This window comes from Megalops cyprinoides, chromosome 17 (genome assembly GCF_013368585.1).
Source record: "Megalops cyprinoides isolate fMegCyp1 chromosome 17, fMegCyp1.pri, whole genome shotgun sequence".
Taxonomy (NCBI): Eukaryota; Metazoa; Chordata; class Actinopteri; order Elopiformes; family Megalopidae; genus Megalops; species Megalops cyprinoides.
Genome location: NC_050599.1, coordinates 22,456,447 through 22,475,041, shown reverse-complemented (window position 1 = coordinate 22,475,041; position 18,595 = coordinate 22,456,447). Strand labels below are relative to the sequence as shown.

Genomic DNA, 18,595 nt, shown 5'->3' with positions numbered 1-18,595 from the left:
TTATTAATGCTTTCACTTCAATTTTGCTATTTACATATCCAAACAAAAGGGTTTCATTCAACAGAAAAGTTCATATTTGCAAAGTACACGTTACTCAAAAAGCAGCTGCGTAAACAAACACACAAAATTGATTACTGAACAGAGATGAGAAACCAGCCAGTGAATTTTGGTAAGGCTAAACAATGATTTAATTGGTTTAAACAAATACTTTTATGTTTCATTCAATGGGTTGACTTTAAAAATGGACGTTGTACGTTTGAGAGATTGATTTAATTACTTCTGTCTTGGTTTACTTGGAATTTAGATCAAACTGAATTCAGCACACACTCCACATGTTGCATTTTGTATATTTACAGGTAAACACGGTATCGTTGATAACATGCACAATCGAATCCTTCTGTCTGCTGGACGATTTATTGTGAAATGCGGGTTCTGACCACAGAGAAATGTTAATGGATCTTGATTCACGACTATACAAATACAGTTCCCTCCGTGAACACCAGATGGCAGCATTACCAAGGGGACAGGAAATATCCCACTCGGCCAAATGGAAAAATTGAGCAAATTAGAAAGAGCACATTTGCACAAACTGGCCATTGTTCATGTGACCAATCAACCGTAAAATGACTAAAACCATAAAGTGCTTTAGCTGACTTTGCAAAAGGGCTTAAACTCAGGAATGGTGCATAATGCTTTTGTTTTATCATGTTTTTAATAGAGTATAAAATGTAACATTAAGACGGTCCGTATTTTACTGTGGGTGTATTCCTAACAGTTATTGATCGAAAGAAAGATAATGACTTTCAGTATATTTCTGTCATGATACAACGTTAACTCCAAATGTCTTTATACTGACTGGACATTGGCTTTTACTTAAATACTCCATTTTTTCTTTTTATAATGAAAATTTTGGAATTTAGAAAAGCAAAACAATTTCTTTTTCTGTATTTTCATGTGGGCGTGGTCATAGTTGCTGTGTTGAGGTACTGCGAGCGGGGGGGAGGGGGGAGGGTAAGTGAGAGCCCTCGGGGGCTGCCAGCCGTTACACCTCGTTCTGCCGGGTGAGGTCCGCGGTCAGGCTGTTGAAGTGGCTGGAGCGGGCGGTCATGCCCAGGTACTGCTTGAGGAACTCGCTGAAGCGCTTCTGGTTGTTCCACTTGCGGGCGGACTTGCGGATGCCGATGAAGCCGCCATAGCGCTTCTGCAGATGCCGCCCGGGGTCCATCAGCTTCCTGTATGCGTGCTTCCCCTTCAGGAAGCCGCCGAAGCGTTTGGACACGTCTACGACGCCCCCCTCACCCTCCGGCCCCGCCGCGCTGTCCGCTTCCTCCTCCCCGCCCTCCTGTTCTGTTTCTTCCTCTTGGTAGTTGCTGTCGAACCTGTCCGTCTGCTGCTCGCCGTCGCCCGGCTGGTCCACGCCCAGGGCCCGCGCCGCATGGTGGAAGCGCTGCAGGGCCTCGGTGTACAGCAGCCCCCTGTCCTCCATGTCCATAGACGGCAGGGCCGGCACTTCCTCCTCCTCGCCTCTCTTCAGCACGTCGCCACCTGCTGGCAGGGAGGGCAACTGCGGTAGGTCCACGGCCTGGCGACACAGCTCCCAGGTGAGGCCTGGGGAGATCTTCCCCTCACACTCGACCAGGCAGACCTGCCAGGAGAGAGACAGCACAAAGTGGCACACAGGAGGGGGTGGTTAGCAAGGTGCTCTGTCTCACAAGCTCAGCCCATGGGCGGCAGTGTAGCATAGTGGTTAAGGAGCAGGACTTGTAATCGAAAGGTTGCCGGTTCGATCCCCGCTGATCCACTGCTGCTGTACCCTTGGGCAAGGTACTTAACCCACAATTGCCTCAGTAAATATCCAGCTGTATAAATGGATGACATTGTAAAGAACTGTAACCTATGTAAGTCGCTTTGGATAAAAGCGTCTGCTAAATGAATAAATGTAAATGTAACAGGGTGTCCAAAATGATGGCAGTGTCATCACTACTGTCAGCTTTGCTACCAAGGGTAGCCATTCTCATTCCCTTTAGCATATGTAAAATCCAGACATGAGATAAAATTCCATTTTTTAGGTTACGCTGAACGGGTTTGCAGTACACAGATTAATGTTCAAAAAATACACAACATAGCTGTTTTATCATAACATGACCGAATATATCTCTGAGGGGATATTTAATCATGCACAGCACTTCTTGTCTTGTCAAGCCTCTTTATTGACCGTTTCCAGAGACAGGCTCAAAAAAAAAAGAGAAAAAAACGCATCCGGTTCTCAGATCAGCTCTGATATGTTTCCGAAAATGCGTTATCTGGTCAACATAGTGCAGACGACACGAACACAAGCCACTCGTGGCAAACGAGAGGGAAGCGGAGGGCTTATTTATTGCTGGAAATTAATTACCCTGCGCAAATTAAACGCGGACGCTGGGGGACCCTCTGAGTCACTCCTACCCAGGGGATTTGGGGCGGGGGGGGTTAGAGGCGGGGAACGTGCCCTTACTGGTCTGTCTCGTTTGCAGAGAGCAAAAAGACCCAAGGGAGGTGCGCCTGTGGCTTGCCAGTGGCAGCACCAGCTCATATGGCGCTGCTGTTTAATTTCATACAGAGGTGATCAAATCAGTGCGGCCGCAGCTGTGTGGGACATAACGACCGCTAAGTACATTAGCGCTGCCGCTCCGTGAGGGCTCCCCAATCCCGCCCACCTGAGTAAGTCTGGCCCGGAAACTTCTTTCTCTCTGCCTCAAAACTTTAGCTGAGATTTAAAAGCCGTGTTATGGCCAGAATTCAGACAGAGACGAGTGTTTCTAACAAAAAGAAAGAAAATGAGTTCAAGGGTATCCTTTATTTGTCTGGTCAGTTAGCCATAGGTACTTGTAAGAGCAGAGCTTCTGAATGAATGAAGCCGTGAAATAGATACAGAGAGTGAACGGTACCAAGGGTGTGGTGTAGCTAGCAGATAGAGTAAGAACTGGAAATAAACTGTTATGAAAATCACTCTTTAGAGTGTGAGGAAAGACATTGTCAATATTCAGAGGGTCAGAGAGTGTGGGAAGCCACGTCATGTGCTGGTAACAGACGCTGTGTGTTATGCACAGACAGCCAGTGAGGTAAGGTAACAGAAGTGCCATGCTGTGTGGCACAGAGCCCAGTCACAGGCACACACTTTTAGGTTTGTTTTCGTATTCGATATGTGCTGCAGATGCGGTGAACCACTAACTGGAAGAAGGAGAGAAATGAGACTAGATGGAGATGTCTGTGTCTTGTTTTTGACGTTTCAGTTTCGGAGCATGCAATTGCTCTTTTGTGGGGAGACCAGTAAACAACATTCACTGAGGCTCACAACAATGTCAGTCGTTTTGGTAAACCCTGTTTGTTTCTGCCAGCGATTCGTTTGGGGCCTGCAATGGCTGCAAGCGCTTCATCGCTTTGATATGCTTTTGTTTAGTTCTGCTGGGACTTGCAACACTGCTTTTTTGGAGTCACCAATTCCCCATCAGTTCCCTGACACAGAGAGTTGGACTGTCGCCTCTGTGCCATCGTTTTTCAATAAACTAAATGGAAAACAACCCAATGCTGTGGCTTCAGCCGGTTTTTGGAGCTGGCACGAGAGAAGATAGCAAGGTTTGATGAGCTCACCTCGGCTACCTTGGTTTGGGAGGTCTGCCTTGTGCCACTCTTGGGTTTGTTAGTTTGTTTGTACACTCACACACAATTAGATTATGCTAGCTGTTTCCCTTTCACAGCCATTAGAATGGCTTGTTTTGGAGCCAGGGGGAGCTAGGGTGTAACGCATTTGCCACATAGTGTGTGTGAAGCAGAGAGGCGGCGTCTCACCAGCGTGTCGAAGGCGTGGTGCTGGGGGAGGAGCAGTCCGCAGGACAGACAGTCCCTCTGGCAGTCACACCGTCCCGGGACACACAGGCACAGTAGCAGCAGGGTCCACAGGGGGGTCTTCATGTCTCACAGGGTGGAGCTGGGAGGGGCACAGCCTGGGGAGAGGGGGGGCGTAGTGTCAGCGGTGTGGGAGGAGTCAGGCAGAGGGGGCGGAGAATCGAAATGATAGACAGAAAGCCAGACCTTATCTGATTTGATTGTTAGCTGTATACTTTTAGTAGCAGCAGTCTTATGAGACCAGTATGGTCTAATGAAGCCCTGCAGACCATAAATCTAATATCTTTATAGCATGTCTAATCTCTGCTAGTTGTGAACACATCACAAATGTGCAAAAAAAATTTTGCATTTTAAATACTACTTGTAAGATTTCATTATGAAAAACTGTTTTTGGAAACTTGCAGCCATATGCATGTATGTGTACTTTGGGGCAGAGCAATCGTTAGTTTAATCCCACATTGTCAGTAACATTTTTTGTCAAGAAAAAAGTTAACAGGTATTTGAATATAAATCCCATGGTGTTAAGTTTGATATATAACAACAAGCTCACAGATATGCTGGGTCTTATTAGAGGTCCTACGGGTGAATGTAATCAAACCCTTATCTGGAAAGTCAGGACCCTTTCCCTGCTATGTGTGGGAAAAGATTGGGGTATCCGTTACTTTCTCCTGCTCCTGCCCACTCCCGGCGGGTGACTTACATATAATTCACAATAACAACATCTGCTTTATATAAAGAGCTCGAATTTGAAGTTCATTAGCAAAACCCATCATCTGCCTTAATTGATGTATGAATTAGCGCTTGTGGCATAATGGGAAGGAAATGAAGGGGGGGAGAGAGAAAGAGGGAGAGGGAGAGCGACGTTCGGGTTTGTCGGGCATTGAGTCACATTGGCAGCTCTGCGCATTAGTCACCAAGCAGATTAGAGCCAAGAGAACACAAAGACGGCACCATGAAAGCCCTGAGACATCTTTCAATCTGCTCTCCCCCGTTCACTGTGGAAACGTAGGAAATAACTGTATTAGGATTTCCTTTTTTAGGGTCGATGGTCTTTTTTTATTATTATTCATAAAGAATTTCTAATAGCAATTTAATTTCTGTGCAGAGATAAGAATGATAAAACGGCCAGGCCATTTCGGGGGAGGAAAAAAAAAAAGATTAAATACGTTCTCCACGGCCATTAAATGTCACGCGCTATAAATTAGCTCGATTAATTTTCTATCCACATCTAAAAAGTTGCTTACTGCCCTAAAATTTCATACAACTTCTATTTCCTCCTTCGCAAATACTTGTTTAATGTGCAAGTTTGTGCTAATGGTCAGCAAACAACAGGCAAACTGCGGGGGAGCTGAGGGCAAGGCTTACACATAAAAACCTACATCTAAAAATTGCCATAGTCCACATACTTTCTAATACATGCAGTCTATTCTGACATATGTTAAAAGCATTCCCTGAATACTGTACTTCATATTGCAGCTAATGCTACTTTTTCATCATAACTATGACTTCAGTATTGGAAAGCCTTAATTTAACTGCATGAAAAGTTTATATCTGATGTACCACGGGTTCATGGTAGGGTTAGTCATTCTTGGAGTCCAATTTGGGACACCACTGAAGATGAGAATATGCATGTTAGCAACAAACGTTTAAAGCAATGCTCCCACACAGGAAAGGAAACCTTCGCGAGCACCAGTGCTTTTTCTCTGGCTGTTGCCGCTGTTCAGGGTGCTGTTGACCATATAAGGGAAGCACGCACATAACTTTGCTCCCGCATAAAAAGGAGATGTGCTGGAGGCAGTGACTTCACGGGCTGGGAGTATCAGTCAGGCAGAGTCCCACTGAGCCCAGCTGCCACTGGTTCGCCAGGCTCTGTGGAACGCTCTAGGGATGACATCTGCCCAGGGTTTGATTTCAGAAGGGGGGAGGAGGGAGCGAATCAACTTTTGCTTGTTCTCTTTTTCAACTGTGTGCTGCAAAAATCTTTTTGAGCTCGAAGATGCCTCTTGCTGTAAGACTTATTCGCCTTGAAATCAGAGCTGTACAAGCTTCTTTTTCAACCTCTCCTTTTCGTCGAATTCATTCCATGACCATACCTCTCGGACACGATTTTTTTCTTATATAATTTTTAACATTATTATCATTAGGAGGATATATCTGACTCAATCACTTTTTTTGCACTTCAGATGAATAAAGTTTGTGCTGCATATGAATGTGTTGCCTGAAGACTACCGATTCAGAAACCCGGAGTGCAAACTGAATTCAGGCATAGGCCTGAAAATGAACCCAGGGAGCAGCAGTGTTTGCATGGGAACATTACCAACGTTCACATGGTGATTTAAGGTTTTCTTTGAGCGCTTCTTAAAGCTCCGCAGGAGAGATCAAGCGTGAGTTAAAAGACATCGCCATATCTCTCAGATCCCATTATCTCGGGGTGTGGTATTTATAGCTTTGACCTCTTGCGGTGGTCATCGACCATTACATAATTACCGCTACAAGAACACAAAAAGCATTTCAAGCTGCTGCTATTGCCACTAAGTGCAAACACAAGAAAGGTACCACTTCACAATTCATTGGGTTATGGACTCAATTATGGATTGTATTATGGGCGCTTATCTGATAAGACACTTCCTTTTTTATGATCGCTCCTTCCATTTATGGACGCTTAGCAATACTGGTTGGGCACATCAGTAATAGAGTGTCGTCTGGGTGATTCAATCACAGCGATTAACTGTGTAGTAACAGTCAACCAGAAAAAACATCTGCTTCTCGATGCTTCTCGAGTTCTGGGATTTAAACTCTATTACCTTTCCTGCCCGCACCTGGAAAAAAAGTGATATTACTGGCTTGTATTTCACGTCAATCAGTCCTCCTCCAGGAAGTGGCTATGTCAGTCCATCCTGCTGGTGCAGAAGTCTAGTTTGCCAGTTTGAGGGGTCTAACCATTTTCCCAACCCTTACAATGTACGTACACAGATACACTGTACAGGTGAGCTTTCATTCTCACACAACACAGAAGCGCAAGGCTCAATTCACCCATGAGGTAGATGACAATGCAAAAAGAAGAAAGAGGCTTAATGTGTTACCAGAATGCAAAATGTCCCCTGTCATATTTTACTTCAGTTACAACCTTTGTTATTTTAAATGGAAAATACCCCACCCACACTCCCACCATTGCTCCCATAAAAGTCTGCTTGCAAATAATCTCCTGAGTGTCTCTGCTGTCCTGAGAGACTCTGCTGTCTTTATGATATTGATTTGTAGGAGCATTACATACATGCATCTTAACATTAGAATAAGAAAACAATGGCTTCTTGTAGATAGCATCAGTCTATGCTGTTCTGAAGTGGGTAAGCAGGAACACTCAGGAGAAATACAAATTTAGGCAGTGCCCCTACCCCTGCTCTCAAGGATTAAAGACATTAAGTGGCAAGGACATTTTTCTTATCATGGATCGGTCCTGGATCAGATATATTTCCTTTTATGGTTAGATCAGTGCGTTGAATGCATGGTGTTTATTCTGTAGGACCGAGTGGTTTTTGATTCATTCTCCACGCTCTGGGAACACTTTCTCCTATCATTGTGCTTTTAAAAAGGAAAACTTTGTTTACTTTTTTTTCCAAAGTGAGGAACATGACATTATTAACGTGCTTAATCCGATTATGCCCATCTGGTTGCTTCCTGAGAGAGTAACCTGATTGTGTTATCTCTGTAGCGAACAGCAGAGAGCCGAATGCTGAAAACTCGGCCTCCCCTACACATATTTCAGGATGACTTTCAAGGGAAAGGAAGGAACTGCTGAAAAAAAAGAGTAAGTAGTATTTTCACTTAAGAAACCAGTGGAAATTCCTGGTGTGGAAAAAGTCAACCTGTGTGACTGAATGAGTTAGGCAGTGCTATTGTAGAGCCAATTCATCATACTTTGATGGGGTGCGAAGTGTAAATTGTAATGCTTTCTATTGTGAAAATAATATTGATCAGTCTTTATCTATCGAGGTTGTTTTGTACAGCAAGTAATTGAGATCTAGTCACGCATGCAGCTCACTGGAAGCATATCATATGACTATGTCAATGATTACGTCAATGACTATGTTGTGCGCAACCCATGTCAATACTGATATGCAGCTGGGAATTACTGTGTGTTCTTCTTCTTATTATTAATTTTTGTTCCTTTTTTACTTTACACAAGGGAGCTTTCTCTTGTTCCTTTCAGCAAAAGCTTGTCCTATACCATGTTCCATGCTATTTTATTACCTGAAATTTGCACTCATTTATTGTAAGTTGCTTGTAAATGCAATCTAATCATTCATCAATTTAATAATCAGTTTAATACTGTATTAAAAAGTGCATCCATGATTCTGTGATCAACTCCCAGGATGTCTGGATTTATCACGCGTTTAAGGACTTTCCCTCCTGCAGACCTCCGTATTAGATGATGTCCCTCCTATTATTTTGGATGGCTCTCTTCCACCGTGGAAACGACAGACCAGCGATGCAGCACACCGGCGGCAGAAAGCACAGCGCATAAAACCAGCTGGAATTCCTGAGGGTCCCTGGCAACAGACCCGTCTCTCAATCGCTTCCATTATCGTTATTTCGCTTCACGCGGAGCGATTCCGTCGGCGGAACAGCAGAAACCTGAAAAGGGTGTTATCGGCACAGAGGGGTGCAGCAAAAACGAGGAGGAAAGGTAGGGGATGATAGGTGTCGCCACACGAGAGCGTTCGCTGTGAGTCGGGGGAGAGTATATGCCTTTTGAATTTTGCATGCTATTTAGATATCGGGGACAAATCCAGATATGGCCATGCTCTTGGTGTGTTTGTCTGCGTTCTTCCTTGTTGCCGTCTGGCAGCAAGTCAAACAGAGAGCAGGGCGACACTGACTGATTTGCTATTGTGCTGCATGAGCCATCCCGTGAGAAACACCCACCCTCAGACCACCTGGTGTCCAACTCCTGATGTTCAGTACACTTCTCCAAGCACAGTGCGGAGCTAAACGAGAAACCGCGCAGCCGTCTGTTTGCGGAGGCAAAAGTCAATGTTCGGTTTCATAGAAAGCTCTGTGATTAAATGGCATATTAATAGGCCAATCGAGATAATAGTTGATTCATTGGTTAATTAAAAGCCGCTACGCACTCATTTGTCCTCCAACATATCACTGGCATGAGGGGATACCACAAGGTGACAGCAGTGTCATCCGAGGTCGGACTACACTGTCCCTTGTTTATGGTCGTCATTGCAAAATGAATACAAATGATTCGTTCTAAGGACACAACAAGACAGAGCGTGGCTCCAGGATGTCGTCGCTTCCATTCATTATTGTGGAAACACACACATCTCTTGAGGTAAGGGAAACACACACACCAGCCGTTTGTTATGCAACCAAACCTGTTTCCACCAGCCTGTGTTTGGTTCTATGACATTGTGAAATATAAGTCAGTTTCTTTAGTTTCCCTGAGTTCTCTGCTGTCAGGGTGTATCCTAATAGCAAACACCACAAAATCAAAATCTATGGTCATATTTCCAGTCAGTAAAAACATACAAAACTTTTCTTGGAGGATTGCCTATTAAACTCTAAACTGCAATATATCAGATGAGAAGCAATGAATGCATGGAGGAGTCTTTTTGGTCTCTGTGAAGGATAAAAGGAATCAAACCCTAAGGACCCTAAGCAATTTTTCATATATGGAAGGGAACTGTTCAAGAATGTTATTCACATGAGCCTCAAAAGATAATGTTTGATGTAAAATCACTCCCACCCTGTATGGTGAGCATTCAGGCCATTAGTTTTGGAAATATTATACATCTGGGCATTGCTGGCATAAACATTATATCCCAGACCATATAAGGTAATTATATGTCTATCTAGATACTGCATATGCACAAATATATAAGGAATATATACAGAAAGTCATAAGCTAAGGCAGGGTTGGGGGATCTCCTGTATAATGTTAGGTACTGTATGTCAGGCTAGCTGTCTCCATGGGTGACAAACTGATTCTTGTACGGGTACAACTTAAACCAGCTGAGGTCACTGCTAGAAAAAACCCAAATAGTTTCCATTCATCTGAGCACAGTTTTATATTTATCAGTATCAGAAGCTGTGCTGAGGTCTAAAGCAGTAGAATGCTGGGTTAGCCAGCAGCTGCAGACATGAGCAGGAGGTCATACAGGGTGTCGTGATCATACAGGCGTGTCTTCCCCAGTGAAAACCTGCACCATCACCTCTGGTGCACCGATGAACTGCTTTCTGCAAAACCCCCAGTACAACATCTTGAAAACAGATCTCACTGTCTACATCCAGGCCTCTAAACAGCAAGAAGCAGACAGCTTTAACATCATCCAGACCATAAGTCCATGCTTTTATAACAGAGCAAGACTCTTGAATCCTACAGCCCTCTTTACCACCATCAACAAGCAGCTTACACCATAGATATGTATATTAACTGGATGGGCTTCTCATGCTCTCAGACAACCAAAGGAATTGAAACCTAGAAGTACAGTACAATCTGGCAGCCTGCACCATGCTCATCCCTGCTCCTGTGTCTAAAACAGTGTAACTTTCTCACTGACACCAATGTAACATTGTGCTGTTTAGGTAGAAGAATAAACCCCTCTGCAATCAAGCTTTGAACTCCAACATTCTAACAACAACAGCAATAATTCTGATTCTGTCAGTGAGAAACGATGTGATAGCACACGAAGGATCAAATCGTGATTGGGGAAGAACTGATTGTACCATCAAAGTATGCTAGAGCAGCATTGCTTTCAGTGGAAGTCCAATGTTTTGGACACAATGTACACAGACACATAGTACAGACTGTCTCCATTTACCTCCAGGACTTTTTTCCAGGATTTTTTTTTTATTCGATTACTGGCCAGCTTAGTGGCCCTCACACCTCTCTAGCTTTTTTTTTTTCAGTTCTCTACCATCAATAATTACTCCACGGTCAATAGTACTGATCAATGTAGTGATTTCCTCATGTTCTTTAACAATAGGATCGAGAACATAAATCTTCAATTGCGGTCCTCCTCTGTTTCACCAGTGTTAGAAACTGGGCCATTTCTGGCTTTATCAGCCCCTAGGTTCTCCTATTTCGAAACTCTCTCCTTAGCACATTACTTTGCATTTTACATCACATTATGCCATTTAGCAGACGCTCTTACCCAGAGCAACTTTCAAATAAATGCATCACGTGTCATTTTGACCCAACTTACTGCACCCTGCCTCAGTTCCCGTCATTATTACCATTAATAGCAGATCTGTAATGACTGGCTTTCTAACCTCTGATGTAAAAGAGAGCCTCCATCATTCCTGTTCTAAAGACAGCCTGGCATTAGTCTTTTCGATTTTAAAAACTACAGACTTGTTTCATATTCGTTTTTTCACATTAGTCTCAGGGCAGGTTGTGTCCCAGGTCTTTATCAGCATCTGATTCCTTTTAGACCTCTATGCCACTGTTTATTTCTTATTATCTGTTTGCATTTCCACTTTGGAACCATTTTGGAGTGGCAAATTGCACAGCATCGAGCTTGCCCCTCCACAACACCCCGTATTCACAGAAGCACTGAAGCAAGACAAATGCAATCCTCTGCAAATTTAAACACTCACATGCAGCCAATATCTATTTTTCAAAGTCCCACCATGCATGACATGAGAGAGAACAACAACTGGAGGATAAGTACATATCCACTGACATCATCCACACATCTCTCACAAGCCACTAAAGGGCAATAAAGGTAGGAGGAACAGGAAGGAAAGGAAGGATAAACTCTCTCTTCCCTGGTGCAATGAAGCCAGTTGTGCTACTATGGACTCCTAGTCTTTGTTGGTAAATGACACTTCAGACTCCAACCCAAACTGGAGGTGTAGGATTCAGACTACACTTGGGACAAGCATCTAAACTAGATGAAGTGCTCATGGCCCCCCAATGTCTCTTTTGACACTGTTGAACAGTCTATCTTATTAAAACATTTAGACACCATAAGATTCCAGTATAGGACATATCTCACAGAAAGGCATGAATTTGTCTCCTTTGGAAGTAGGAGATCTGACATTGCATTAGCTCATTATGATGTCCCGTAGGATTCTGTTTTAGGTCCCCTTGCACTTACATTCTACCCATCAGGACAAATCCTCCCTGACCATGGTCTTAGCAACAGTTTCAAGTTTGTATAAATACCAATCCTTACACCTCAACTCTACTCTGCAGTTACAAAATCCTTGATTACAAAATCCTGGATAACTCAGAATATTTTCACCTTCCCCTAAGTGCTAATTTCATGGCCATGTCCTCTCTTTTTATCTTTTTATCAAATTTTTATCATCTTTGCTCAACTAATAATAATGCACGCTTGATTGCTGCCCCAGCCAATTACCGAACCAAGTTCTGCATGTTCAGAACTCCGCTGTATGACTCATTCCCACACGGAACCCCCTCCCACCTTACCCCTTCTGCTCATGCTCAGAGTGGATACTGGGATATGGAACTCCTTCATCAGCAAAATAAGAAACTGCAGGCGAAATGACCACCTCTGACCATATCCCTTTTACTCTACTTCTATTTAAACTGAGAATATTATAACAACAGGTATTATTTGTAAATATTTGTAGATTTTAAAAATGCAGTTTATTTACATAGTGCTTATAATAATTATTATTATTATTGTTGTTGTTTATTATAATATTTTATACATTAATTCAAATGGACAATAATACAAATGTGTTAAATTTGGGCAATTGATAGTACTGTATCTTGGACATGACAGAATTAGGAAACATGTCCTCGTAGGCTTGTTTTGTAGGCTATAGGCTCCTAGACATCTGAAATTAGGTAAGGCAATGAAAAAATCATTCAGTGGGAAGCTGGACCTGAGAGGTTGAAGTAGCTTATTAAGAGCAGCGAAGATGACTTTGCAGTTATCAATACCTTACCCAATCACAGAAGATTAGCATGAAGATCTCACTGACTGAGGTGCACTTCGGTGGTCTGCATGTACTGACACTGAACCACTGAACAACTGTTTCCTACAGTGTGTCAGAGCATCAGCCAGAAGCATCAAACTGTTCAAGTGCCTCAGGCATAATGACAGGATTAACTGATTATATAGACTGCATAACGGGGCATTTCTTAGGGGGAGGGTAGTACTAGCCACGCAGACATACAAGGTGTACTGGACACCACAGAAGAAGAACATCCAACTGAATTGGCAAGATTCTGAGGTCAAAAAAGCAATCAATATAAATAAAAAAAAAGCTTGTTTCTGAAATGTTTGGCACTGTATCACCTGTGACCTGGGCCATCGTCTGCACGGTGTGTTTTCACGCCAGACTGCCTGCCAGACCCCTGAGGAGGGAGCAGACATAACTCTTCAATAAAAGGAACACCAGCACTGGAAAGAGGCAGTGGGGCTAAGACCACTCATGCGTGGAGATGAGAATCCCAGGTGCCCCCGGGCTAACAGGCTACGGCCAAGTGATCACCGATTGGCTTCCATTAACATAGATCCCTCCCTCTGCAGCACAAGAAGCTTGAACAATCATTGAGAGAATCTGGACTTGCATGCTTCACCAGCAATAACAGCACTGGAAATATGAATTCATTTATCACCAATTTAACTGATTAATCTGGTAATTCACTGATGGCCATACACTAAATTGCATACTCAGACTCACTGACTATGTACAGTACCAGTTTTTACTATTTTCCACATATTGGAATAATAGTAAAGTCATCAAATCTATGAAATAACACAGGTGGAATTAAGCTGTGATCAGAAAAGTGTTACAAACAAATCAAAACTATATTTTAGATTCTTCAAAATAGGCAAAATTTTTCAAATTAAATTTGTTTGGGAAAGAAATTCATACATAGGCATCAACTTCACACTTCATATTTCTCTGTGGAACAAATTTCAAACATTTGAGCATAAATCTTTAGATGTAATTGTCATTGAATGTATGTTTCCCATTATCTTAATCAGGTGTGTCCAAACTTTTGCCTGGTACTGTGCAACCTTTAGAAGTCTGGATGCCTTACAGGGTCGAAACTCTCTTAGTTAAGTGATGTGAGGTAGCTCGATGCTCAAGCACACTGATGTTAGTAATTATATGCCCAATGAACAAGTTCTGATGGTCTACACCAAAAATCAATGCAATTTTCTTTGCAAGTAATGGCTGCATGTTATAATTAATGGAGTTAATGGAAAAGGCCTCCAAAAATACTCGCTAAATGAAACAGCTTGCCTCTAAAGCAAGGTAGCATGGTGCAGGCTAACAAAGCATAAAGAGTTTTACATTTCAAAGGGGTTCCTGAAATAAATACTCTTAAGAGACTTTAATGAAGGCATTTCTGTGGCAAAACCCCACCTTGAGAGAGCATATGTGTGTGTATGACTGTGACAATCATGTTTTTCGTTAACAAACTCTCAAAAAAAATTGTCTACAAAACGCATACTCTGAGTTCCGCCACAAGCTGATGTATTTTGATCACCAGGGAATAGGTGGCACGGCTTACCCACCTGTGCTCACGTTCGTTAAGGGTGAAATTTGATACTTTGAAATCAAACCGAAATTTCCACAAAGAGGCTGTGCCTCTTGAGGAGCAAGCTGCAAGGGGAAGGGGGATTCTCCTCGAGGTGACGCAAATGATCTCAGTCTACCCACACTTTACAAAAATCAAAAGAGCATTCGTCAATCAGCAGGAAGCATAAAATAGCATTGCCCTGAGGCAGAGAAACAGACAAGAACCACACTACTGGTTATGATGGATTTGGGCTATTTCAAACAGCACACACTTAAAAATCTCAACATAAATTGAAAGACCTACCTGAATTTTCTGAGACACAAGAATATGTAAAAAAAAACATAAATTATCCAAATTTTATCAATGAATGAAATCAATCTAATTTTGTCAGAACGCAGAGAAGAAACCAAATGCAAAACTTAAATGGTCCGTCTTTATTTTAGAGACACCTGTCCTCTAAAACATGACAAAATTTATGTTGCTACCTGCGTAACTAATTTTTAACATTTTTAGATGAAAAATGTTCAGAATTTAAGGGCAACACCAACTTTTCCTCTCTTTTAATCAATAAACATTTGAATGGTAAAGGCACAAAAGTGATGCATTTACCATTTTATTGCATCTATTATTGCATTGCAAGTAGGTGACAGTTAAAGCAACAGCAATGATCTTCATTACCGGAAACAAGATATCAAAACTAGCTAGTAATTAGTACCTGAAAGTATAGATAAAGGCACTCAAGAACAAAGAGCTCCTCATGAAAGACAGGATTCTCTATGGAATTCCCTGCTTCACGTCAAATGAACGTTAATTTTGCAGTACAACAAGGGATGCCTCTCTGCAATGCAATTCCCAAAGGATATGAACAACACAGAAACTGCTCTACAATCAGAGGAATCAGTCCTATACGTAATGAAATTTCCATTTTCATAAATAAACTATAAATAAGCTATGACTACATATAAGTTATAAATAAATACAAGCCCTGTAATGATGAAACTAAAAAAAACGTGGTACACATACACAGCCCCTGTTGATATCTTGATATCCTCTTAATAACAGTGTGTGCACTCTGTGCTGTATCCTCAGGGTACATGCAAAGCAAGCAGAGTGTTCAGCACCATGCAGGGCTGGGGGCTGGACTGTGACCCCCCCCCCCCCCCAATTCCCCTGTGAAATCCCATTACATGCACTCTGTACCCACACCACCCTAATTACATCAACGACACAATGGCAGGAACAGCAACCCTCCAAAAAACAAATCTCTAAGTTTTTTTTTCCATTTCCATTTAGATTTTCTTATCAAGAGTGATGAGCCTCCCCCCTTCCCACTGCAGAGCTAGGGATATTTCTGGAAAGCACTGCTAATAGGACACTGGCTCCCTCAGAGTAAAACATTTGGACAAGATCTTTATTGTGGAACCAACTGTTCAATATCTATTCCAAAAATATGCAGTCTTACTTTTTCCAAGGGATGTAAAATTCATCAGAAGTCACTTATTTTTGCATTGTTTCTGGCGCCTGTCTGGATACGTGGTCGCATGGCAAAGAGGCCAATAACCTGCTGGCTGTACAGCCTAACCAGAACACCTTGGCTATAACATTGCACTTTTTCTTCAGGGAAAGATGGATCCAGTCCCTCCTGTAAAGGTAAACCCCCTCACAACATTCCTCTCTCACCCTATGAACCCTGAAAACACATATACACACAAACACACACACACACACACACACACACACACACACACACATACACACACACTCACACACATGCAGCACGCACATACACACACATACACACAGGCGTCAGAGCCACAAGCAAAAATGTGTCTATCTGTCATTACTCACTGCTGCATTACTCATGAACAATATCCCAGCAGTGTCTTTGCCATGACTCAAACATGTGCCATATCTAGGAGAAATGTCATCTTAATGACCTTTGAACTGGTCACAGTTCACTGATGGTAACAGTTTTACACATTTTTCACATCTGAATTAACATTCACTGAAACCCAGAGTGTTGGCGCACATCTGTGCATTGGTCCTAAATACATTCATTGTAATTAAGCTGATTTGTCTTTACAAATTGATTGCTATGATGCCACCCATTTTACATGACATACCCCTGAAATACAGTTAATTGTGTGTGTGCCTTTCCTGATAACATGACAAGGCATGATTCAAAGTCTTTGGCGAAAAAGGATTTATCTCAGAAACTACTGGGTTTTAAGTTCAAAAGCCCATTAACCGAGTATCTGTTTTTTTCCATATCAAGAGAATGTGTTTTACATCATTAATTATTATCATTATCATCACAATCATTATTGAATCCACGGTCGTGAGGGTGGAATTAATTGCTTTTGTGATTACATCTTAATTTCAAACACAGTGCTTTTTTTAATGACAAGAACTTCAAACACACTAGCTTACCTCTCACTCTATCGAAGGAAAGTTAATTCCTTGTATTAGATGGATATGGCAGTGTGAAATTACACCCCAGAGTTTTCTCTGCACTGTTGATCCTCCACACTTAAACTAAATGAGATTAGAGCGAATAAATAATAGAGGGGAAAAATGAGGAAACTCTTCTTTCCGCAGTGTCAGTAAAACCGAAACCATGTCTATGATTAAGCGGATTCTGTGGACTTACGGGCTACGATCTCTACCTGGAAAACCTGAACAAAATAAATAGCTTTCTACCACACATACTGAATAAGCACAACGCCCTCTGTACAAAAAGCACAAAACAAAAGCAGACAAATCAGGCATGAAATAACTTTTATGATCCGGGCTACAGCCATCAATGAAAATGCATGCCATGGAAGGTAAGGAGCCTTGTTTTTTCCTGGCGTACTACCTCAGCACAGTCTTTGAGGTTAGCGAATGGGGACTTTACTTGTCCTCATTCACTAAACTGTGCAACCAAAAAAAAAACACCTTCCACCTACACAACACAGGATAGCTGCAGTACAGTCAGGGACAGTACGGGGAGGAATAAAGACCGTGTGGACCAACAGCTGTGGATAAATGCAGGCAGTAATGATAAGCCGGCAGGCCAGTTGAAAAGAGTGCGGAGCGGAGGAAACGCAGCCAGGGAAGACGGAGGTTTCCTCTGGTGTTAAGGGCAGGTGCTAAAGGGAAGTTTGTCACACCCCTGCCCTCATGAGTAAATATTCCAAGAACAAGGAAAAGCTGCTGTGGTTTGCAGCTTGTTTGGGGAAAAAAATATTAGGGATGTTTTTTATGGGATGCACAACAAGTACGTGAGACAAGAGAAATGCATCCTTGTCATCAGTGCTGACTAATGAGAGACTTTTGTTGTTGTTGTTGTCAAACACATTTAATATACTTTCAATTCAATTCAATTCAATTCAATTCAATTGAATTGAATTGAATTAATATACTTTGCAGTATATCTATCTAGTCACCTAGGCTTGATCTCCCTCTTTAATGCCATCAGAAGGGAATCAAAAGATTCACAAAATATCTGATAATAAAAAGTCCCAGACTTACAGGAATGAACATATACACAAATAAACACATTTTGTTCCTTCTTATGAAGATAGGCATCTGTTTGATGATTTGCCATTTTGTGAGATAAAAAGTATGCAGTATGTCTCTGATCTTATGTTAAACCAGTATACATAGATAAATGGAAAGAAAAAAGATACATGGAGTGTGTAAAATAAATGAATTACCAAAGAAAAGAAGAGAAAATGGAGTTTATGGCTCAAAACAAATAACATTAACTGATTTATGTTGACTGTCTTATTTACCCACTCAATGCTAAAAGAAGAGTAAGAATGTGATTTTGAGACAAGGCATTTGTGCTGCACAAACAATTGAGCCAAACAAGCAAAGACACAGCAAAAGCAACCTGTCATTGAATATCTCATTGTTGTCAGTGAAAACAAACACCAAGAAGGAGTCCAATCTCAGATCTCGACGCGATACATAACTCCCGCAAATAAATGACTAAAGACTAAAAACCCCCGAATTCCAAACGTGGAAGCTCACGAAACACCTCACGAATCACATGGGTGCAGCTCACCTCCCCCCTGAGGATCTCCCCTTGCGTAAAAACGAATAGAAATGGCACTCAGCCTTACCTGTAATTGTAGCTAGGAGACCTGCACTCTGGTGTTTGGGAAGCCGGGGCTTGCGTGGCAGTTTTTGTCCTATCCTCAG

General features: G+C 42.2%; 1 protein-coding gene across 1 annotated transcript; it reads right to left on the bottom strand.

Annotated features, from left to right (window-relative positions):
* Positions 1-960: 960 nt before the first annotated feature.
* Positions 961-18,595, bottom strand: pnocb (prepronociceptin b). Its single transcript, XM_036550518.1, has 3 exons — positions 18,517-18,595; positions 3,829-3,983; positions 961-1,645 (listed from the first exon to the last, which is right to left on the bottom strand). The coding sequence occupies exons 2-3, from the start codon at positions 3,949-3,951 to the stop codon at positions 1,043-1,045; spliced, it is 726 nt and encodes a 241-aa protein (XP_036406411.1). The 5' UTR covers positions 3,952-3,983; positions 18,517-18,595; the 3' UTR covers positions 961-1,042.

What these genes read in the sequence shown, in the direction of transcription:
- pnocb (XM_036550518.1), bottom strand. Translation starts at nt 3,951, where the DNA reads ATGAAGACCCCCCTGTGGACCCTGCTGCTACTGTGCCTGTGTGTCCCG. An exon ending in ACCACGCCTTCGACACGCTG is followed by an intron (nt 1,646 to 3,828) that starts GTGAGACGCCGC and finishes CTCTCCTGGCAG; the next exon opens with GTCTGCCTGGTCGAGTGTGA.